Below are 24,185 nucleotides of genomic sequence, written 5' to 3' on the forward strand. Positions count from 1 at the left end.
ACTAATAAACTCCGGGGGATAGGGCCCGCCACCCGGGCATTCGTTCTTACGGGAAGAATCTAGGGCACAAATGCAGCCTAGAGAGGATGGAGTGGAAACCTGGAAAAGGTGCTCCTGCCATTCCTCACCTTGGCTGCTCCCAATGGATAGGCTTTATTTTCCTTCTGCAACAGAATGGGTTACCTGCCAGTCGGCCCACAGGAAAAGCACAGAGTGAAGTTCAGCCCCTCAAAGTTTCCCGGGGAAGGAGGGAGGAAGCTGGATCGGCGAGGTGGGTGCAGGAGCAGACCCGGTGCTGAAGCACTGACCATAGAGAAGAGTCGCACGTAGAGTGGCACCAGGACCCGTCCATGGCTGAGAGGGTGACTGGAAGACAGCGGACATCAGCTTTTAAAGTGGCAGCCCCAAAGATGCTTCCTCCGGGGCTGTTACCAGGCTGAGGCCCGGAAGCCTCCTTCTTCTTTCTAAATACACACCCCGTTCTGCCGTGAGTCTGCCTGAAGCAGGAAGCTCCTCTGCAGGAAGACCCGAGTGAGGGGAAGCTTGCTCGTGGCCCTGGACACGCCGCTCAGTCTCAGATGTGAGATGGGGATTCTAATAACTACCAAGCACACGAAGTAACTCACTTTCATTAAAAAAATACTTTATTTAAATTACATTTACATACACACAGAGGGACAATAATGCATTGACTTATTACATACAAATTCTGCTTCTCGACTATGTCTATAGTGTGAAGAGCCCCACTGTATTTTTGATCCTGCCTCAGGCTTATTTCCTCCCACCCTTGGCCTAGGTTACAATCCATGTGCACATTTATAGCATTTATTTTCTCCTAAAAGAAACTCTGTACATCTAACAAGTATTGTTATCTTAGATCCAAGAACATTCAATACTTTATTCCATATATACAGTTCCCAGTCCTCCTACATCCCTAGTGACCTTGAAATGGAAACCAGGCTATGCTATTGAGCATCACCCTCTCTTTCTTGTCAGAAAGCCATTGTCAAACACTGATAGTGCATTTCTTAAGCTGCCTCGGAGCACAGTGTTCTGAAGTAAGCCCAGCCTCCCAGGTCTCAGTCTACGTGGCTAAGACACATACAAATGAAAAGGGAAAAATTAACTCAATGATTTGTCTTCCTACCATTAACCATTTTAAATCATTTTGTACAGATAAGTGAATTGCATAACTGTGCTGACATCAGAAATATTCCCGCTTTGTCTTTCCTTTAATCAGCAACCTCTTTTGTAATAGTAACAGGCACTAAGTAATAAATGGCTGACAATGACGATGTATGTAGAAATGAAACAAACATTTCTCTCAAATAATCATTGCTCAAGTTCTGTATTTAAGGAATTGTACTGAGAGAGCACACCTGTCTTACTACTGTATTCTGGCATCTGTCACAGAGCCTGGTACAGAGCAGGCGTTTAACATATGCACAGATGAATAAACAGTATGAGTGAAAAATCAGTGTATTCCACTCCAAACCACTCAAACGTTACTATAGTCCACTTCAGCCTGGGGACAATTGTACTAAAAATACTAAAGGGAAATGACAGGACAATAAAAATCTTGTAGAAATAATAATTTTTACATACCTACCAAAAGATCATTATGATATGTTAAATACGAAATACACGTTAGATAATTCCAAAATTACCAATACTATTTGGGGGTTAATAATAAGCCTCGAGACAAAAAGTACTTATCCACACATAGCAGCTGCCCAATGTCTCTTTCTTGGTTGAGGGCCTTAAATAACACAGTAGGTGTACAACAGCCTCTGTGCCATTCTAATATTCCCGCTGTTCTGATAAATGAGAGACAAGTTGTAGGCAATATCTCTTCGTAAGTCTACCTGGTCAACTTCTATACCCTAGGGGGAAAAACACAAATGAGTTACTTATAACACAAGTGAGCAGATGCAAAAACACCTGTACTATCTAACAGAAAGGCACATAAAGAATGGCAAAGGTCAAAGACAAAGAATCTTAAAAGCAGCAAGAGGAAGACAGTTACCTACATATACTTCTCTTCAGAAATTAAAATAAAAATTAGACTTTAAACACAGATTATCATAGTACTGGCAACACTTTACCCTATACAACAATATCTTAAAAAACAAAACAAAAACCTACATTAATACTGGTCTTTCATCTTTAGAAAGAAATGTGTTAGTTACCCTTGAACTTGAAAATGAGCAATGACTATATTACTCAATATTCAGGCTTCAGGTCTACCAGCTATTACCTGTGTAAGCCACAGGGCTATCTTAGGATAACTAACATGGTCATAATCACAAGTCATATATGTCCACGTGGTTGCTGATCAAGAATAAAACCAGGAAGGCAAAGATGGACTTGTTGCTGAACATGATTCCGTGAATGGATTCAATAAGGGAAAAACACATTTTAACATGTCCGCTAAAACTTATTTCACTGCCTGGACCACAGCTCTGAGCTAGCTGCACTTCTCTGCATATGAAACGAGGCGAGGCCTCAGTTTCTGAAGTAAATGGCACGATACCTCTACCACCATCGGAGGGAGCTCCAGGGCCCTGTGGTAATAGTGGATGGCAAGGTGGCTCAGCCCCAGCTGGTGAAAGCCGCGGCCCATATTGTAGAATGACTCCTGGCAAGGCCCACGTAGACTGAGGTAGCGATTAAGAAAGGAGAAGCCCTACCAAAAAGAAAAAGACAAACAGTTCAACATTTCACTCATTTGACAAGCATGAGCCACTCTATGTGCCAGGTGCTGGGAACACACATATTGAGAAAATACACAGTCGCACCCGGAAAGAACACCTGTCTGCACCGTGGTGTCAGTCACCGTGTGGTCAGAAGCTGAGGGGTAAAGATGTTTTAAGCTAAGGATAGAAATATTCATAGAAAACAGCCAAATGTTACAGCTAGCTGTCAAAGGTCCAGTCTATAAAAACACAGGCTGTCTGTGTGGTTCTGTGGCTTCACTGGCTTCTGTGGCATTGGAGGCCAGTAAACTTTTAAACTTTCGGTCTGAAATATGTGTCTAAAAGCCTGAGCAGAATACAAAATGAGTCTTTCAATGATCATTTAGAAAGGTTTGTGCTCACAAGCAAAATCACTTGAATACACCTAACCTTTCTCAGTAAATGGAACCTCTTATAAGTTACTTCTTAGGACCTTAGTAACCTCTAAACCCAAAAGCTTGGGTGTTGTTATTTCCCCCTGAAAGCTTCCGACTGAGAGGCTTTACGGAGAAACTGATCTCAGAGCACAGCTGGAAGCACGCAGCCTCCTCGTGGTCACAGCGTCCACACAGCAGCTGTGCCTCTGCCTCTTCCCACATTCACTCTCCCCTGTAAGGCAGCTGCAACTTCTATCACCCACCGGAAGCTACAAACTGCAGTGCAAGTGTCCTGTGCGGTAAGTAAATATATTACTGAGAATTGAAAGTAAATCAATTAATTTGAGAGGCTAGAACTTAAAACGTTTAACCTACATAAGGGAGATTAATACAAATTCCCATTACCCATTATCTCTTGTTTTACCTCTCCCCCTACCATTTAAAACCTACTATTTAACTGTAAAAGTGATTTCAAATTACGCTGAAGTACAGTAGGTCCTCACTTAATGCTATTGACAGGTTCTGCAACTTTCAGCAGAATGACATGGAAGGAAACCAGCTTACCAAAGGCTACATGAGGTCAACCCAAGGGAGTTCCCACAGCACGTCATCAGCATTAAAATAAAACGACGCTGAACAAGACCTTATTCAAGGGCCCAATACATGAATTTTCATCCTACTGGGCCTAAAAACTACATAATGTAACTATTTACTAATGAGTTAATCCATAAAAATTCCCCATCTAGTGTTACCTATCAACTCTGTAAGCTTCATGAGGACAAGAAATTCGGCCTGTGTGCTCACTCCCTGCTCTAGCCATAGTGGGTATTCACTACCCATCTGCTCACATCTGCTCACATCTGTTTAACTTATACACAAGCCTACATTGCTTGGTACAGCAACAGTATCCACTAATAAAGGAAAAGAAGCTTAGAGAAAATGTAGACAGAATATTACAAATAAATGCCCCAAAAGGAAAAATTCAGGTTTTTAGGTGGGGTTTTGTTTTTTACTTTTCATTATGGAAAATTTCAAATACATAAAAGTAAAAAAAACATTACAATGGACCCCAATACCCAGTTTTAAAATGATCATTCTTTTAATTTAGGCGTTCTTTTAATCATTTTATTTTTTAAAAAATCATTTACTAAATCGTGCTACCTGACACAAGCCAACACTTTCTTTCCTTCCCTAACTACTTAAACACATGTCTATGCATGCACCAAACCAGTGGTCAGCAAACTCATTAGTCAACAGAGCCAAATATCAACAGTACAACGATTGAAATTTCTTTTGAGAGCCAAATTTTTTAAACTTAAACTATATAGGTAGGTACATTGTTATTAACTTAATTAGGGTACTCCTAAGGCTTAGGAAGAGCCACACTCAAGGGGCCAAAGAGCCAGCCGCGTGTGGCTCACGAGCCGCAGTTTGCCGACCAAGGCACCAAACAAATTCACATAAAAAGTGCAATCATAAAAACAGAAGTGTTGGGGATACAGTGTTGAACAAGACAGACAAGGTCTCTGATCAAACTGCAAAAATGTAAACAAGAAAACAAAAAGGCAGCTCCCAATCACTGTAAGAAACGAAACAATTCTAAACGGGGGTGGGGAGCCTCTTTCTGCCCAGGGCCATTTGGATATTTACATCATTCGAGGGCCATACAAAATTATCCACTTAAAAATTAGTCTGCTACATTTGGTCCAACATTTAATTAGCTCACCCCTAATGCCTTGGCAGGGCCAGACCACATGATTTTGTGGGACTTTTACAGCCTGCAGGCCAGATGTTCCCACCCTTGCTTTAAAAGAACGATTTGTTGATGATGACATAAGCAAACAGTTACAGCCCGGCCAGTGTGGCTCAGTGGTTGAGCATAGACCCATGAACCAGAAGGTCATAGTTCGATTTCTAGTCAGAGCACATGCCAAGGTTGTGGGCTCAATCCACAGTAGGGGGTGTGAAAGAGGCAGCCGATCAGCGATTCTCTCTCATCATTGATGTTTCTATTTCTCTCTGAAATCAATAAAAACATTAAAAAAAGAGAGAGAGAGAGAAAAGAAAAAAAAAGGACACTTAAAAAAAAAAAAAAGAGCCCTAACCAGTTTGGCTCAGTGACAGAGCGTCGAGCATCGGCCTGCAGACTGAAGGGTCCCAGGTTCGATTCTGGTCAAGGGCATGTACCTTGGTCGTGGGCACATCCCCAGTAGGGGGTGTGTAGGAGGCAGCTGATCGATGTTTCTAACTCTCCCTCTCCCTTCCTCTCTCTGTAAAAAAATCAATAAAATATATTTTTAAAAAAAGAAAAGAAAAAGTTACATATTCATACATTATTGAATGTATAATATTCAATATATTATTGAATATTATAATGTACAGGAGTATGTGTAGGTGTTGAGTCCATGAGGGCTGAACAGAGGAGTAGGTGTTGGGGATTCCCAACACATGTATTAAGCAGGTGTGTTTTTTAAAATCCTCATCCAAGGATATGTTTTTATTGATTTTTAGAGAGAGAAAAACATTGATGTGAGAGCGAAACATCAATCGATCAGTTGTGTCTTGTACACGCCCCAACTGGGGATCGAATCTGCAACCTAGGTATGTGCCCTGACCACATATCAAACCAGCAACCTTTTGGTGTACAGGATGACACTCCAACCAACTGAGCCACCCAGCCAGGGCATTAGCAGGTATTACTTTTGAAGCAGGTTAACACATTAAGTATATTCATTTTTAAAAAATATACTATCACGTAATGAGAAATCCAACTTAATTACCTGCACAATAAGAGCATGTCTCTTTAACACATACTTCTGAGAGGCCATGTGAATGAAGGTTAGCCCTATGCAGATGCTGTAGAGAGGGTCATGGGGGTGGGTGCGAAAGGCTTGCACATACTGGCCTGAAAAATGAGCAGTGATATCAGATGGTGTGATGAGAACATAGCCCCTTATTTCTTCAAATGTATTTATCTAATACATTTTAAGGGTAAACAAACATTAGTGGTAGTTAACATATGCAGATTTCACTTTTTAAAAACATGTAACAAAATTAGAAGGATTTAGCCATGAATGTATCCAAACCATAAAGATTAAACATGAGTAACTAAAAATAACCTTCTCTTAAGCACAACTGGACATTTTCACAGAGTCATACTTCCAAAATAAGTAATTTATCAACTGTGATCATAAACCTATCTTACGATCTTAAATCTATTTAAAGAGCAATGGAGGAATGTGTCTCTTGATTACTTCTTTTGAAAAATTAATTATCTGTTTTAAAAAATCAAATGGAATGGATCATGGAGGTGAAAAAAATAATTTTGTTTTTTAGATAATGGGTGTTGTTTTTATAAATGTAGCAACTACTTTGTTTTTCCTTAGAAAAGCTAAATGTATTGAATAATAAAATAAGATGTTGGGTTTTTGTGAATTCCATGTAACCTACACGTACAATTATCTCATGTCAAAAGCTTACCAATATGTGATGGGGAAATTTACGTGGATTTTTCTTACAAAATGATACATAATTTATCACATACAGATAAAACCTCTATTCCTCCCGCTCCCATTCCGGAAGGAATGGCACCATCAAGTCTCTTTGGCAACACAGAGGGCTGACTGCCATTTGGACTTTCTGTTCTTGCCTTCTCTAAGTTTCTAAATGTAGAAAAATAAAGTTAATTGTATTTTATATTTTCTTAATATTAAATTAACAATTCCAAAAAGCACCCAGTGGAAGAGTTTCACTGTCTGATGCTCCAGCACCAGCCACGCAGTTTATTCAGAAGTGCGCTTGGCAACGCCAGCTTCTAGGCAGCAGGAGACACGGCCTCACTTTAACTGTAAACATTTGGGTGGGCATTTTCCACTTGGTTTCTTCTGACTCCTTACTATAGAACTTTGTTACACATGATTAATGAATTTTCCCCGAGTTTAATTAGCATAAGTAAGCACTATGCAAATAAATCTTGCTATAAAGACTTTTCTCCCAAAGGAATAAACTATCAGCAAATCTTAAATCCTTTTTTGTGCTACAGCAAATTAAAATCAGGTGGCAAAACATCTCTAATTAATGAAAATTATTTTTAAAACAAGCCTAAGGAAGGAGAATGGCTGGCCTTTAAAATAAATTCTAAGACTTCAGCCTTTTTAAACCAAAGCTTCATAAGAGAAAATAATATTAATTATTATTATTGCTAACACAGCCACTTACTATATGTCAGGCACTGTTTTCAGTTCTTTATATTAACTCATTTAATTTTCACAACCATCTACAAGGTTGGCTCAAGTGTTCTCTCCGTTTCAAGGTAAAGGAACTGCGGCAGAGGGAGCGGAGGGAGGATAACTCGCAGCTGGAACTGCGGCTTGGACCCAGGCACCTGCACATGAGGCCAGGCTCTCGACACGCCTCAGACTTGACCAAGTCCTGTGCCAGGACACTTACCAAGGGCATGCTTGAAACTGCCAGACACGAAAGCATTGTGTCCATTGAGGACGCACAGGGCGTGGTTCTCGGGGTGCTTCAGCATCAAGCGGAGGCAGAAGCGATGGTGCCGCACCTCCTGGGAGTGCATGGTGACCTGATTGAACATGTTCCAGAGGTGGGGCCGACTGACATTCTCCATCACCATGATCCTGAAAGTGAAGGACGGTGAGGGTGAAAAACAAGGTCAAGAGAAGACCTTCTCCATTTCTAAGAATGAAACCCTTCAGAGCTGTCCCCCCACATTGCCATGTACCACCCCCCCAAAAGGGCCACTGCAATTTATTTAAGCAACCCTTTCACACACTGAAAGATTCTCCCAGAAAATGCTACTTAAGTCAGTATTTCTACATCTTGCTTCTGCTTCTTAACAAAACTTTTAAATAAAACTGAACCAAGTGGCTTACGTTTCACTTTTTATCTCCCTTTCCACAACAGCTGCAGTACAATGACCACTGTAATAATGTGCGCCAGGCATTGTTAAAAGACTTTATATACATAACTCATTTAATCCTTACAATAATCCTATGAAGTGGTAGCATTATGATGTCCATTTTATAAATGGGGAGCCTGAGGCACAAGAGGTTAAGTATGTGAGAGCGCATGTTCTTGTATATTGCCTCTGTGGCTCACCAGTGAACTGAATCAACCAGTAGACAACAGGAGAGCTAAAATAAAACAGCATATTAACCCTCGAACACCAGAATCTAACTCAGCGGTTCTCAACCTGTGGGTCTCGACACCTTTGGAGGTCGAATGACCCTTTCACAGGGGTCACCTAAGACCATCCTGCATATCAGATATTTACATTACGATTCATAACAGTAGCAACATTACAGTTATGAAGTACCAACGAAAATAATTTTATGGTTGGGTCACAACATGAGGAACTGTAAAGGGCCAGAAGGTTGAGAACCACTGCTCTAACTAAAAGTAAATATGCCCTAGCAAAGAATCTAGCTGAAATCAGCTATTGGAAAGTCACCTGATATAATTGTATGCCTTTCTGAAATTTTTGTCCAGAATTGCTGCAGAGAGACCAAAGTATTCTAGTTCTTTGCGTTTTTGTTTGTCATCATAAAATGAACAATATTCCAATGCAGAATCCACAAGTAACTCAGCCTCCTGGAACCGGGACAGCTCACACAAGGAGAATATGGCCTTCAACAGGAGGTTCCACCACTCCTCCTTGGTCATGACACTCGTGAGGACAGCAAATATTGCTGAAATAAGACCAATGGAGATCAGTCAGAATATTGTATGTATTTCCAGAAAAAGCAGTTTCAGGAAAAAAAATCCCTATGACTGATGTTAAGGTTAAATTGAATCCCCAGGGTCCAATGGCCTAAATCCTTGCCAGCACTCTTGTGACAATGATGAGAAGGGGTGGCCTTTTCCCACTCCGACTCCACCCCCTTCTGCTCTGCCTCCTGAAAATCTGCACTCACTTCTGACTTGTCGACAAAGCCCAGCTACCTCGGTGCGCTGGAGATGGCAGACTCTGAGCTGGACGAGCAGCAGCTGCCCTCAGCCCTCCCAGGCAGCACCTTGCTTACTTTATATCCTTATGTCATCCCGGCAGATTCAGCTCTTCCAGATTCTGAAACCCTGTCTGTGGCACACGGCCATGACGGTCACATGATTTAACAGACCTGGCCGGTTTGGCTCAGTGTTCAGAGCTTCGGCCTGCAGACTGCAGGGTCACGGGTGCGATTCCCCATCAAGGGCACGCACCTGGGCTGCAGGTTCCATCCCTGGTCCTATGTCAGGGTGCATGCGAAGCAACCAATCGATGTAGATGTCTCTCTCTCTCTCTTTCCCTCTCTTCCTCCCTTTCTCCCTCTCTCCTTCTCCCTCAATTCAACTCTCTCCAAAAATCATTGGGAAAAATAAAATATCCTCAAGTGAGGATTAACAACAAAAAGATTTAGTAAATGTCTATTGAATTAATTAACAGTGAAATAATTTTCTGCCAGATATCTCCAGTTTATAGCCTACGTCTTTTCCAAAGTCTCTAAGTAATAATCTCACCTAAGCATATTTGATGCGTTTCCAGGTAAAAATAGATGCCTTTTAAAGTTGTGTTATTTGAGACCGAGTTAAAGCAACTTAATTTCAATTTCTATGACGAATGCTGCATTTGTCAAAAATGAATTTAACAAAGAATGGGATATATGTCATTGCAGTGACTGGACAAACACAGTAACGTGCACTGTCATCTATTCTTTTCAAATTTCTTAAAATGAGGTACATTTTCTTCCTAAAGTCAAAATTAAGTTTTGTTTACTTTTTTTAAACAGAAAAACTAAGCAGAGTTTTTCCTTTTAATATTTAAAAATTATTTACATATGGCCTTCCTTTTTCTTTAAACACCAAGTAAGTTTATTATATTTGAAGGATTTCAATTAGAAAATTTCACTTTACTTGAAAAGGGTGTATTTTCAATTAGATTACTACTGTCAGGTGTTACTTCATGAGTCATTTTATCAACTCAGCCACGTTTTACGTAATAAAGCAAATGAAAAGTAATTACCTTTGGTATCACAATTTGCTGTCTCTTGGTCGTTGTTGTCTGATATTTTGTCTCGTGACACTTTAATAAGGTAGAGGTGCCTCTCTCCAGACTTGGAACTGGATATCAAACAGACTTGGGCTTTATTCATTGCTATCTGAATTAAAGATAATTTGACATTTTTTGGTCATAAAATTTTTAATAAAACTTATGGGCCTCAAGTCACATAGGTGTGCCTGAAAGATTCTTAAGTAAGGAAAAATGAGACCAAGTTATTGTGTATATAAAAGACTGAATAGACATTTTTTCTTACTAAAGAAATTTGCGTCATGTTACTCACAAAGAGGGCAATTCACATCAATGTTATAACACATATAAACACCCACATAACCACCTCCCTGCAAAAATGCTATACTCAGACAGGATGTCATAACCTGGAAAACGTTTTTGCAAAGTGAGCAATTTTGGCATATAGTAGCGTGTACAGGGCCAATAACCAATAATACTGTGGTTCTCACTTTTCTAAATATGGACTAGCAAAGATCTGTTTCACTTAATCTACAGTCAAGTTTATACTTTCATGCAGACTTTCAATTACATAATCTCTAAGTTTTTTGTCTCTGACTTTTACTTTTAAAAGTTTGAGTTTAGCCCTAACCGGTTTGGTTCAGTGGATAGAGCGTCGGCCTTCGGACTCAAGGGTCCCAGGTTCGATTCCGGTCAAGGGCATGTACCTTGGTTGCAGGCACATCCCCAGTTAGGGGGTGTGCAGGAGGCAGCTGATCGATGTTTCTCTCTCATCGATGTTTCTAACTGTCTATCCCTCTCCCTTCCTCTCTGTAAAAATCAATAAAATATATTTTTTTAAAAAAGTTTGAGTTTAATAGAGTGAAAGAGAGTTATAAAATAGCTATAATCTTTATTTAAGTCATATTCTAACCATTGAAAAAGTCAGCAAGGCTACATAAAGATCATCACCCACCTTTAAAAGCATGGCTAGCATGGTAAGCAGGGTATCCATGTAACCATACATTTTGCCTTGTGAAAACAGCAGAGTAGAACGATGAAGCAGTAACTTCAGCTCCTAAATAAATATGCACATGACAGTCAGGGACAAGATTCCTTTGCTATCAGGTGTTTTTATGAAACTTGGGTTTCATAAAAATCCTAATTTTATGAACATTTGCTTAAGAACATTTGCTTTATGATCTTTCACTATATTAGATGCATTCTTTTAGAAACTGCCATTTATAGCGTCTAATAAGTGGCTGAAACTTAAGACTCAAAATCATTTTTCAAACACACTGAACTTAATACACTGAAATGGAAGCCGGTGTTCACCGCAGAGACCTCCTGAATGAGGAGGAAGCTGGGAACCACTCGCACCAGGAAAAGCTTCCTTCTGCGTCCGGCCTACCTGCTGCGCAGCGTTGGCATCCTGTGCCAGCGTGTCCGGGTCGTACATGGGTTCCAGGGCTTCCAGCGCTCTCTCAGGCCGGCCCAGCTGCTGCTGCAGGGTGGAAAGGGAAATTCTTGCGTCCAGATGCAGGGGGGCCAGCTCTACCACTTTGCCGTAGCTCTCAGCAGCCCGCTCCATGTAGCCCAAGGCCTTGAGGCATTCTAGGAGGTAAGGAACGCACAAACATGACTACACAGTGCTAAGCTGGCCAGAATTATTTCTCCATTTTTAAAGAAATAGTTTAGCAATATCAAAAGAATTACAACAACAAAAAAATGTATGAGTATTTCTAGCACCTTAAAACAACTGTCGGCACTAATTTCTACTGATTGACCAATCCATTGAATTCCTAACTAAATTCAAATTGCTACAAAGATATAATCAGCCTACACATGTACTTCAGGGTTCTGCTATATTCACTTAGCATTATGCTTTCAACATTTTCCCGTCTTCATCAGCATTTTGAATGATTATAATATTCAATTAAATAGATTATTTACTTACACATATTATTTGACAAATAGGTTATTTCCAAATTTTTACTCTAAACTGCAGTAAACATCTTCATGTATATAAGCCAGAGCTCACAAATTGGTGGACCAATTTAACCTACTGATGTGTTTTGTTTGGCCACTGAGTTAAAAACAATAAATTGTCTACATTTTTTAAAATTAGGATTTTTATGAAACCCAAGTTACTAGCTTCTTCTGAAGAATGTGGACTTGACAAGGGCGGGTCCCCCTCCCCCATGGCACACAAGCACACGCTGGGGAACAGCAGCATCTCAGGCAGGACTCTGCCTGCTCCCCTCCCGCCTCACTGTCGTTGCTGCCAGGCTCCTGAGTTCTGTGATCCCCAATCCCTCACCTCACTCAATTATTTCCTTGGGATAAGTTCTCAGAAGTGAAGTTACTGGGCCCGATTCTTCAAACGTTATGCCAATCAATCATTAAGTTCTACATCTAAACTTGAAAACAAATCCCTGTAGCATTTCTCCTCTCCACCCTAATAGCCACAGCACTAATTTAGGCCCTTCTCATCATTTTTCTTTTTCACTGCAATTATATGCTAAAATGATGCTTTTGCCCAATTGCTTTCTCAAATCTCAAATTCCTCAAATCCCTCCTAGCATCTTTAGGCTAAACTCTGCTAATAAGGAAGACTACTTACTATGAATTGTTCATCACAATAGTATTTCTCATTTTTTATTTTTCACTTTTAAAGATATTTTGTTATTATGCTATAAGCATTAAATTCCTGTAATGATCGCTTATATAACGAGCCCGAATTTCTTTATGATTTTTAAATGATTCTGAGGTTTTATCTTCCACTCATGTCAAGCGACACAGGCTCAAAATGGAAACAGCATGTCTCAGCATCTTGCTCATAGTTAAATACGATTTGAAATACCTACTCTTAGTAACAGGAGCAGGTTCAATATTCCAGCCTTAGGAAAGCAATAACAATCCCAGCTCTCTGCTCATGTCTTTAAAATCCAAACACCACACATACCATAGCTTTATGATGGTAGATTACATTTGTATTCATATTTACCCAGGAAACTGTTATCTTCCTTATTATGTGCTCTCTTTACTACTTCATATCTACATGTCTCAAAATATCTAAAAATGTCAATCAAGACTTCTCCAGTAATAGAGAACTTTCTTCCATATGTAATATTTAAGAACTACTTGAATTTTCTGCCATCATGCAGTATTTTAAACAAGACTATTCAAATTTTAATGCATCTTTTATGTTGATTCAATAGGAAATGCTATTAGAGTATTTTTGGCTTTTGTGTTTCTGGAAGAGATTTAGTTGTATTTCTTAAGCTATTTTTCTACTCTAAATAATTTATTTCTGAGTAGTATGGACGTAGATACAAAATTTATTCAGATTACTGTGGACTTGGAAATAAAATGACAGATAAAACCCAATCTTGAGCACATTTTTGGCTCAAAGAGCTTTGAAAATATGTTAATCTCTCCCAAATAACATATTAAATATAAATCTGTAAAAGTTTTTAAAAAATTAGAACACCCCAAATCTGACAACCTAGAAAGCAGAGGCGATGGTTAAGACAGGTCAGCAGCGGTATTTAAGGTATTTTTAAGAGGAACTCGTTAGTCCCGCTTCACTCTGGCAGCAGGAAAGGAATCCTTCCTCCAAGCCTCAGGGAGGGGCAACCACTGAGTGACTTACCAAGACCATTTAAAATACGGGCTTTCAGAGAACTGCCCTGAGACCACCTGCACTAAGACCTACTATCCTGGGGAAGTAAACTCTTGTCTCCTGATGATTAACCCTCTCCCTCCCACAGAGGAGCATTACCTGCGTGCCGCAGCCAAACCACTGCGAGGTTGTACCTTTCGGAACAGACCAGCGCGCTAAGGAGAGGAAGCGCAGAGCTATACTCCCCAACGTCCAGGAAAGCCTCGGCGACATCCAGATAGAGGTCTCCCATGTCTTCCGGGTTCTGTTCCACCAGGGTTGTCAAGAGAGGCTAGACCACAAGATGTAAGCCTGAAGTCAATCTTCAGTACAAATGTGCACATCCACGTCTATTTCTCTTTTCCACACACACCCCAGTCATCAGGGGCAAGCCTAAGAGAAGGCTTCATAAAACAGCTCTCAACCCTCCATTTCCTATTCGCTTCTGAGCCTCTATTCAAGAGCTCCTGCTGCCATATCCGCTGTCCCACATCACCCTTGAGGCCTGCATAAGGCAGGTGGGAGCAGCTGGGCAGCGCTGCTCTGTGCTCCTCCTCAGGCAAGTCAAGCACAGCCCTGCCTCAGACACCTGCATGGCTGACTTCCTTCAGGCCACCATTCAAATGTGTCCTCAGGGAGGCCTCTCCTGACCACCCTATTTCACACTGCAACTCCTCCCACCCCAACATTCCTTCTTCTTCTGCCGTTTGATTTCCCCCCAGAGCATTTATCACCAACTGACATCCTATTATCTCACATACTAATTTTGTTTATTATCTATCTAACCCCATCAGGACAAAAGACTCATGTGGGCAGGGATCTGTATATTTTATTCAATACCGATCCTGAAGTCTGCAAAGTAAATGCCCATTTTTTAAAATTTAATGAAATTGGTCAGAAATTACCAATTGTCTAGGACCCAATCTCAAATTCTGATCTCCGCACTGCGATCATTTTAAAAGAAGAACAACGCATGCTAAGCCCAGTTCCAAACACTCCTGGCTTTTCTCAGACGCCACACGGAGATGCTCAGAGCAACTGCCCGGTTATTGAGAAATACGAACTCTAAGGTTGACTGACAATTTCCCGTCATCTGGAGAAATCACTGTGAATAAGAGCTGAAGAACCGCAAGTGCAGACCTTAACATGACTTACATTAAGTGGTTCGAGGATGTTGAGGTGGACAAGGCAGACCATCAACTTCACCGTGATGTCTATTGGCACCCCCTCAGGGATGGTGCAGGTCACATTCTCACCAGCTGTGGATCAGACAGACAGGCAAAGCACTTCCTACTGCAAGTGTAGAATGTGGTCAAATGAAGCAAACTGTGTCTTCTATGTAAGATCTCATTTACTTAATTCAAAGCAAATGATTCTGTATCAATTCTAAACGTGGCCAACTCTAGTCCTGGGTACTCACACCTCCTTCAGTGTGTCTTTTGGTAGCAATTATCCTTCATATTTTTTTCCTAATATGTAAACCCTACATACACTCCCACACTTTCTTTCAAATCTACAAAGAACTAAAAACACTAAAAGACAAACAAGAATATACGAACTCTCTTTTCTTCTTAAATTCAAAAGCCTCCTTTAGTCTTCACTACAAAGCCGAGTGAGAAAGGGATAGAATAATACAGTGCTGAAGTTTGAAGTAGAATTTTTTCAATGCTTAAGTTAAAGGTAAATTAGTAGAGAGCATTTTAAGTCCTTTTTGAAAAGTAAATTGCTTTGATAAGCTGTTCAGGAACCCAGTCTTCCTTCATGTAGCACTAAAAAGACCCTGGGTCAGCCCTAGCCGGTTTGGCTCAGTGGATAGAGCGTCAGCCTGTGGACTGAAGGGTCCCAGGTTCGATTCCGGTCAAGGGCATGTGCCTTGGTTGCAGGCACATCCCGTTGGGGGTGTGCAGGAGGTGGCTGATCGATGTTTCTCTCTCATCGATGTTTCTGGCTCTCTATCCCTCTCCCTTCCTCTCTGTAAAAAAAATAATCAATGGAATATATTAAAGAAAAAAAAAAAAGACCCTGGGTCAGGAGAAAAGCCATGTTCAAAAGGACGTATTGAAGAATAAAAGGGACTGAAAACAACATTTTGGAAAAGATTATATGTACGTGAATAATCACAAGAAAAAGATGTGATATCTCTCTTAGGAAAAAATGCTTCTGGGGAAAACATGCTACGAAAAGAGTAACTGTCAGGTTCAACATGAACAAGGGAGGATTCTGTACACTTTCCAGGAAGAGAAACTACAACCTGTATTCTCTTCTGAAGTGCCTTCTTCCGTAGCTCTTTTTTCTAGCATGATTCCAGAAAAATCCATAATTACCTACAAGAATTGAAGGAGGGAGAGAAAATAATACAGTAGGTATGTATAAAAAACCTTTCCACAATGCAAAGGTTTAAACAGTTAATTCAAATATTCCTTAAACATATAAATGGGCTATAAAAAGCATCAGTAAGTCTCTTTTATATAAGGAACCACTGTGACACATTAATATTTTTATATAATTTTAACGAATGCTTAACTGCAGACATGTAATTCCTGTATCAAAGCAATCAACTTTTCCCAACAGGTTACGAACTGAATGACAGGACTTAGTCTGGCTGAGTCTTGCCACCCTAAGTACAGCTATGCCTGGCACCTTTTACCAGGTGACAACTACATTTCATATTTCATATGGAATCAGTATAGAATCAGAAATGTTTCCATACATATTTCTTTACATAATTTAGCACATAAGTAACATATATAACTAAAATGAGAAACTGTCTATTTGTAAAAATTTCTAGAACACAGAAATGAGTTTCAAACCTAAAGAGAAACACATGTTCCTACCTCCAGAGCTTTGTCGTACTGTTTGTTAGAAATGTACAGTTCAGCTCCTATGTTAACATCTTCCATGGAGACTAGGCCCTGGTGTTTTGAGAAAGCTTCTTGAATTACATTAATAGCTGAGGTAACATCATTGGCTTCATAGTAACTCCTAAAAAGGTAAATGACAAAAGAATAGATTATAAAATTCATTTATTTGCTTAGGCCCTGTAGCTGATTTTCATTTTCTTAAAATTTGAGAAGAGAAGCAATCTTTAAAATCAAATCAGAGCTGATTCAGAGAAAGATGTCCAATGTCAGCATAACAATGTCAAGTACCTCTCTCCCACCGCTCCCACATCATCCACTCATCCTCTGTAGTCCAACACCAACTCTTCTCCCTCCAGGGGCTCTACACAGCATTGGTCCTACCCTGCCTCACAGTCTCTGCACCTTCCTGTCCTCACTCTCCTCCTTCTCAGTGGTCCAGCACTATAATTACTTCCTGCGCATCTCCTTAATACTCCGCCCTTCCTCTCCCTTTATCAAAATCATATGATAAAACTCCAAATATTAGTATACCTGCTTGTTACTCCAAACGTACCTGCTCTCCACCACCAGCTGCCCATGCTGACTGGACTCATTCTAAATGAGTGACCACTAGCCTCCAGCGGCCCGGTCAGCAATCCTGACATGTTACACTGACACTGGACATCTTTCTCTGCATCAGCTCTGATTCTGATTTTAAAGACGACTGCTTCTCTTCTCACCATTTCCCTGGCCGGTGACACTCTTCCCTACCGTCTGCTCCCATACCACCTTCAGCTCACTCTCAGGTCAGTGAGACCGTAACATAGGAAATGAATCCTCCTCCAATCACCCTATTAAAATGACACACTCCTATTCCTCAACTTCCTATCCCCTTCCCTGCTTTGGTTTTCTTCATATTACTTATCAACACCTCACAAACCATATAGTTAGTTGTTCATTTGATCACTGCCTATGTCCCCCAACTAGAATGTAAACTCTACAAGGGCAGGGAATGTTAAAACTCATTTAATACTGGATCTCCTGGTGCTTGCACAGTGCCTAACACATCTACACTAAAATACACTAATAAAAGAGAAAGATGCAAATTAATCATCACTCCATCACCCACAAGCCAGGCCCACCAGACAATCAGGAGTGAGAATGCAAATCAACCCAACTAAGATGGCGGCGGCCATGGAGCTGGAGTGAGCAGGAGGCTCTGGTTGCCCCCGGCGATGGAGGAAGCCAAGCTTCCCACCTGCCCTGGCCAGACCTGGGCTCCGCTCAAGGCTACAAAGTTTCAATTATAGAAGATAAATAAATCCCAGATACCTGCTTCCAGCCCGCCAAAAAAAAAAAAAAGAAAGAAAAAGAAAAAAAGGAGAAGCTGAGAGCTTGGGTAGCTGGGGGGCATGGCCAGCCTGAAAACGGCCCTCAGCCCCTCACCCAGGTTGGCCAGGCACCCAAGCGGGACCCCCACCCTGATCCAGGACACGCTTCAGGGCAAACCAGCCGGCCCCCACCTGTGCACCAGGCCTCTATCCTATATAATGAAAGGATAATATGCAAATTGACCCTAACAGCAGAACGACTGGGAATGATTGGTCACTATGACACACATTGACCACCAGGGGTCAGACGCTCAATGCAGGAACTGCCCCCTGGTGGTCAGTGCGCTCCCAAAGGGGGAGCTCTGCTCAGCCACAAGCCAGGCTGATGGCTGCCAGCACGTTGGTGGTGGCGGGAGCCTCTCCCGCCTCCTCAGCAGTGCTAAGGATGTCCGACTGCAGCTTAGGCCTGCTCCCCGCTGGCAAGTGGACATCCCCCAAGGGCTCCCAGGCTGCCAGAGGGATGTCTGACTGCCAGCTTAGGGCCTGATCCCTGGGGAGCAGGCCTAAGCTAGCAGGTGGACATCCCTTGAGGGGTCCCAGACTGGGAGAGGGCACAGGCTAGGCTGAGGGACCCCCCCAGAGTAATTTATATTCAACAAATATTTCTGGTAGGGAAGTAGAGACTGAGAGAAAGCTTCATAAATCAAAAGTTATAGTAACAAGATTTCCCTTTAGCAAAGACCTCTGAGGCAACGGCAGAACTGTTCATCATCACCCTGTCCCAAGAAAAGTATAAAATATACAGAGGAAAACAAATGTACTAGTAATTCATAAAGCAGAAGCTTACTGGGCGAGCACTTGTGACAGCTAGAGATCTAATTAATAACAAAATGCCTAGGAAGAGCCTCAATGCTCATCATATACGTCAAGGATCAATTTAGGGTCGTGCCTTGCCTTAACCAATTTCCTAAAATGCTTCCGGTATGCCTATATAATCCATCCTTGGGAGCACAGGGGGTGACTTCACAGGTAAGCATCTGCATGACAATGGCCGTGGAATTAACAGGTTAACCCTAAGATACCCATATGAAGATGGTTAATGCTAGACTGAAATACTATCATAGGTGTCTCTAGAATAGAAAGCACACCACAAGGCATCACTTAGCCAAAATGTTTCCTGCTTTGTTTTGCTGTACAGCATGTCAGAGAAGTAAATGCAGTTGGGCATAATATTTTAGAATAAAATATATGCCAAGTCAGTAGTAGACGCTAACTATAAAGAAAATTTTGCATCTTAAAATGTTCTATTAGCTCAAGATAAAGCAATTCAGAAGATCCCAGATCACAAACATTTCATTAGCACATCTGCAATAGTTTAAAAAAATATTACTGCAAATGTATGTAACTTCAAAAAAGTTATGGAAAGCTGGGAGCCTAGTCACCCTTTCAAAACGTGCTCCTTTTTAACCTTCCGAGCACTTGAAAGGTAACTGTATATACACATTCTTCTAAACAATCACACAGTTGGATTGGGAAAAAAACACACCAAAAACCCCAACATACCTCTCCATGTAAGCAGATTAGAAAATACAAGAAGCAAAATCTCAATAAAAAGTAGATTTCTAAACAATGATGATTAATAACAGCATTTATATACATTTCACTCCAACTTACTTTGCCATATCTCTAGCCAACTGCATAAACCGGTCTCCATCAGATGGAGACAAAAGGTTTAAGATGCGCCTATAGCCATCCATTGCCATTTTATGATCTCCCATCTGCTCATAAAGGCTTGATCGCTCCCACAGATAACGAACATTCGTAGGTTCATATTTAAGAGCTAAAGAGAAAAAAAGATAGATTAATCTTCAAATGGAGTTATGGTACCTGGGTGTGACCCATCTTCTCTTTGAAAAATTTAATAAACTAATTCGCCTATGTAACTGAGCTGGTTGTTTGGGAAGAAATCTACCTTTACATGAACTCTCAGCGAGGTTTGACCTAAGACCAGACTGAACTTGAATCGTATTAACCTTCATCTGGTCACTCCAGTCTGACATGAGCCCTCAAGGAACAGCATAGAACCAAGCTTGATCTTGGTGGGAAGATAAACATTTTGTTCTTGTTCTAACTTGTGCAGAATTAGCTCATAATATAAAGTTGCTGATAAACATGAAAACAGATGAACCCCAAATACCTCTGATATAACAGAATACAAGGAATACTAGCAAATACATTTCAACTAACATCACCCCAAAATAGCAAGCACAATTATCAGGAAATCCATTATGTAACATTTTATAAAAAATGAGAAAACATTTTAATTACCTTTTGTGTAGCAAAAAATTGCCTGCTTAATATTGTCTTGTTCCAGAGACATTTCTGCCAATCTAACCCATTCTTCAGTGTCACTAGGATTTAAATGTGCAGCAATCAACTCAAACTGCAGTGATTTCTCCATGTCACCTTGGTCCTCATATATCATGGCCAGAGTAGAGAATGGCTCATAAGCCAGGGGAGCTATAATGAATTAAAAAGAAAACATTCCATTGGCTGAGGGAAGAGGCTTGAGCTGACATCAAATTATGTATGGATACTTCTTCTAATATAGAAACTATTTAAATAACTCTATTGGAATTATATAAACTACTTCATGGAATTTAGAATAAACACTAGATTATATCTGCTTTATTATATTTTCACACTTTGGCATTTTTCAAGCATTCTCTTCTCTAAGCAAAGTGTAGTTTCATGAACACCCCTAACTCTCACCAGGCTCCCCTCATGAAAACCCCCCTTTGCTAAGGAAAACTGCACTGTCAGCAATCCCCAAGGAAGCACCTTGTCTGATGATTTCCATGCACATCAAAATCGCCTCTTCATGTTCTCCCCGAGCGAAGCGGATGTTGGCTTCACCCATGAGCCCTCTCAGAGCTCTGGGAAGTTTGCTCCGAGGCCTCTTCTCCTGCACAGAATGAAAAGGACATTCTGGTTAAAATACAGTCATGTCTTCGGTTTCCATTCCAACCACATTAATAAGTACAGACCATAACAAAACCGAAATTCTTCTTTAAAACGTTTCAATCTACACTCAGACCTAAGGACCAAATGGCTAAATTCAATCGCAGAAAATAAGAAATTTTTCTATGTTATTATCCAAAATAAGCACCTCAAATAATTAAAACAAAACAAAAAACAACAAAATTCCCTACAGTAGAAAGTTCAAAACACAGTAAAATATTTAAAGAAAGCAAAACCAAAGTGATCAGGAATTACTTATATTACTAGAGTAAGTAACAAATGGAGAGCTGGATGCTGCAAAATAAATGTATATGCCAGGGGACTTATATGATGCAATTCTAAAGACCCTCCTTTCAAATCTGTATACTCAGATTGAAGTTGTAAAAAATATCAACATGGACCTTTTAATAGCAAAACTATGGTACACTTTAACACATGAAATCATTAAGGTTTTACATTTTAAAAATCTCTAAATGAAACACAAGAAACCAGTAACAGTAGTTGCCTCATAGATTTTCCCTTTCTTACAGTTTGAATTCTTTTTCAATGTCACATTTCTACATTGTTTCTATTACCAAATTAAGTGAGAATTTACTTTCATCATTTTCTTGGTTTCACGATTGAGCACCATCTCCAACACAAAGACATCGCCGGCAGTGGGCTGCTCGGGGGTTTCTTCTTCCTCCTCCTCCTCCTCCTCTTCTTCTTCCTCTTCCTCCTCATCTTCATTCTCTCCAAGCATGAAAGCAAAGACCTTGTGAACTGACTTACTAACTCCATCTGATGTTTCTCCTGAAGAAAGACACATTGAGATTGGGGGGGGCGGGAGCTTTAGAACATTCAGTAGTGAAAGCAAAACCAAAAAACAGGGGTTTCTTCCTCCTCCTCCTCCTCCTCCTCTTCTTCTTCCTCTTCCTCCTCATCTTCATTCTCTCCAAGCATGAAAGCAAAGACCTTGTGAACTGACTTACTAACTCCATCTGATGTTTCTCCTGAAGAAAGACACATTGAGATTGGGGGGGGCGGGAGCTTTAGAACATTCAGTAGTGAAAGCAAAACCAAAAAACAGTATTTTTGAAAGACAAATTTCTATCCCAGCAAACTTGAGAGCAAAAAAAAGAAAAATTAAAAAAATAACACAAATCAGCACTCCCCAAAAACAACCCAGGAAAGAAAGCTGTCATAAAGCCATGTGCTTTGCTCTGTAGGAATTGCCTACTCATCCTTTGGGCCTCACCTAAGTAAAATTAAATGGGAAATCAGAAGTGTACACAGTAACAGTTAAAAGCAGAGAGGGGGAAAAAGAATTTTAAGACATAGACCTAAGAACTAAATAAGCCTGGTGGGATAGAAGCAGGTGGGATAGGACCAGGTGGGATAGGACCATGTATGTGGGACAGAACCAGGTGGGACAGGACCAGGTGGTACAGAACCAGGTGAGATAGCATAGTGGTTCTAGGTGAGGCTTCTAGAGCCAGGCTTCTGGTGTCAAACTTCCTCTCCATCTATCACTAGATGTGTAACCCTGGGCACTGAAGTCCTATGCACCTCGAGTCCCGCACTGTAAAAAGGGGTTAGTAACGCTTGCCTTAGAGTGCTACTCTGAGGGTGAAAGGCGTTGTTACTTACGTGCATTTAGAATAATTATCTGACCCCAACATGAGCGCAATACTATTTCATATTAAAATAGTATTATTATTTCAGAAACGAAAAATAACATGACATACTTCTTTTATATGAGAATTAAAAAAATAAATCTAAAAAGGCTCCCAAACACTGATGTCAATTTGAAACATTTCTCCACAAAAATAACCCATATTCAGTAACTCAGTATTTATTGAGCACCTAGTATAGGCACTATGCTCCCAATAAGCCAGGAAACAGACAACAGAATGCCACTGCAATGAAAAATGTTTTTGCTAAATTAGGTACTCTTTAAAAATATATATATATACATACACACACACACATTTCTAAATTGATTTCAGAGAGGAAGGAGAGGGAGAAAGAGCACCATCAATGATGAGAGGATCACTGACTGGCTGCTCCTGCAGGCCCCCCACTAGGGACTGAGCTTGGCCACTGGGGTACATGCCCTTGACCGGAGCCGGGACCCTCAGTCCCAGGCCGACACTGTCCACTGAGCAGACCAGCGAGGGCCACTGGGTGCCCTTAACCTTTAATCAGGTGCCGGCGATCGGACGCACCTTCGTTGGCGTCGTTGTCCTGGGCTTTGGCAGAGTCGGTTCCCGAGGACGACGGGACTTCAGCGTCATTTGGGTTTTCTTCAGCCGATGGTTTGCCTTTCCCCTGAAGAGCCTGTGATTGGAAATTAATTAGTGATTCCACAAGCTGATGCAGGCTGAGCTCTCTCCAGCTGAGAAGGGGCCTTTGCCTCACTCTCTGCTCACGGAAAACCCGAGCTGGACACACAGGGCACGTGGACACTAACCCTCAGTGCCCTCAAAGCGTATGGAGCGCTTACGGCTCAGTCCCAATCAGTCATTTGTAAAAAAATAATAGAAACAGAGCTTGGGGATTTCCTATTCATCTGCCCCTGGCGGCCTAGCTTTTGAAATGAAAACAGACAGGGCGCTACTCGTTGCATGAGTTAGCAAAGAATCGACCAATAATGTCAAAAGGTGCCATTGTATTTTCCCCCAGACGTCAAGTCAACGAGAACACACGGAAAATCCAGGTATTTCTTCCTAAGTATGAAACATATGTGAGTGAAGATTCTGTTAGACACCTAAATTCACGTGGTTTATTTTGTGTGGTTTTTTTTTTGGTGGAAGATTACATCACACCATTGGGAGACCCCCCAGAAACGGGACCGCAAATCCCTGTTTAAAAATAGAGAAACTGCCCGGCCGACAGCTCAGGGGCTGAGTGCGGACCTGTGACCCCGGAGGTCACGGTGGGGGCACAGGCCGGGGTGCGGGCTCCATCCCCGGCGGGGCGCGTGCAGGAGGCGGCCCATAGGGCTTCTCTCCCATGGGTGTTTCTCTCTCCCCCTCTCCCTTCCTCTCTGAAATCAATAAAAAAGAATTTTAAAAAACAGGCCAGTTTGTGCCATTTAAAAAAATAATAATAATCGAGAAACTGAGCCCTAAAGAAGCGAGGTGAGCCGCCGACCGGAAGGCACACAAATACTGGGCGGCAGAGCAAGGCCAGCGCCAGGCCCTCTGGCCCAGCTGTCCCCACGGCCCCC

General features: G+C 41.2%; 2 protein-coding genes across 2 annotated transcripts in view; both read right to left on the reverse strand.

Annotated features, from left to right (window-relative positions):
* Positions 1–622: 622 nt before the first annotated feature.
* Positions 623–21,773, reverse strand: GTF3C3 (general transcription factor IIIC, polypeptide 3, 102kDa). The gene is made up of 16 exons (XM_014545565.1): positions 21,570–21,773; positions 20,795–20,918; positions 20,282–20,473; positions 19,628–19,793; positions 16,617–16,764; positions 16,034–16,106; positions 14,938–15,041; positions 13,903–14,074; positions 11,530–11,732; positions 11,095–11,196; positions 10,134–10,269; positions 8,586–8,823; positions 7,562–7,752; positions 5,893–6,017; positions 2,534–2,686; positions 623–1,883 (listed from the first exon to the last, which is right to left on the reverse strand). The coding sequence occupies exons 1-16, from the start codon at positions 21,714–21,716 to the stop codon at positions 1,761–1,763; spliced, it is 2,397 nt and encodes a 798-aa protein (XP_014401051.1). The 5' UTR covers positions 21,717–21,773; the 3' UTR covers positions 623–1,760.
* The window catches only part of LOC106727354 (general transcription factor 3C polypeptide 3-like), an 8,476-nt gene continuing 6,035 nt past the window's right edge, over positions 21,745–24,185 (reverse strand). Inside the window, exons 3-5 of the mRNA XM_014545558.1 lie at positions 23,182–23,421; positions 21,849–21,966; positions 21,745–21,766 (exon numbers count right to left, since the gene is read on the reverse strand). Of these exons, the coding sequence (XP_014401044.1) occupies positions 21,745–21,766; positions 21,849–21,966; positions 23,182–23,421 (380 nt within the window). The remainder of the gene's footprint in view (positions 21,767–21,848; positions 21,967–23,181; positions 23,422–24,185) is intronic.

This window comes from Myotis brandtii, unplaced genomic scaffold, assembly GCF_000412655.1.
Source record: "Myotis brandtii unplaced genomic scaffold, ASM41265v1 scaffold412, whole genome shotgun sequence".
NCBI classification, from domain to species: Eukaryota; Metazoa; Chordata; class Mammalia; order Chiroptera; family Vespertilionidae; genus Myotis; species Myotis brandtii.

Coding starts and splice junctions, on each gene's coding strand:
- GTF3C3 (XM_014545565.1), bottom strand. CDS start 21,716: ATGCTTGGAGAGAATGAAGATGAGGAGGAAGAGGAAGAAGAAGAGGAG. Junction 16,107..16,616: donor AGTACGACAAAGCTCTGGAG/GTAGGAACATGT, acceptor CAATTCTTGTAG/GTAATTATGGATTTTTCTGG. Junction 11,733..13,902: donor GGTTTGGCTGCGGCACGCAG/GTAATGCTCCTC, acceptor CTTACCTCCTAG/AATGCCTCAAGGCCTTGGGC.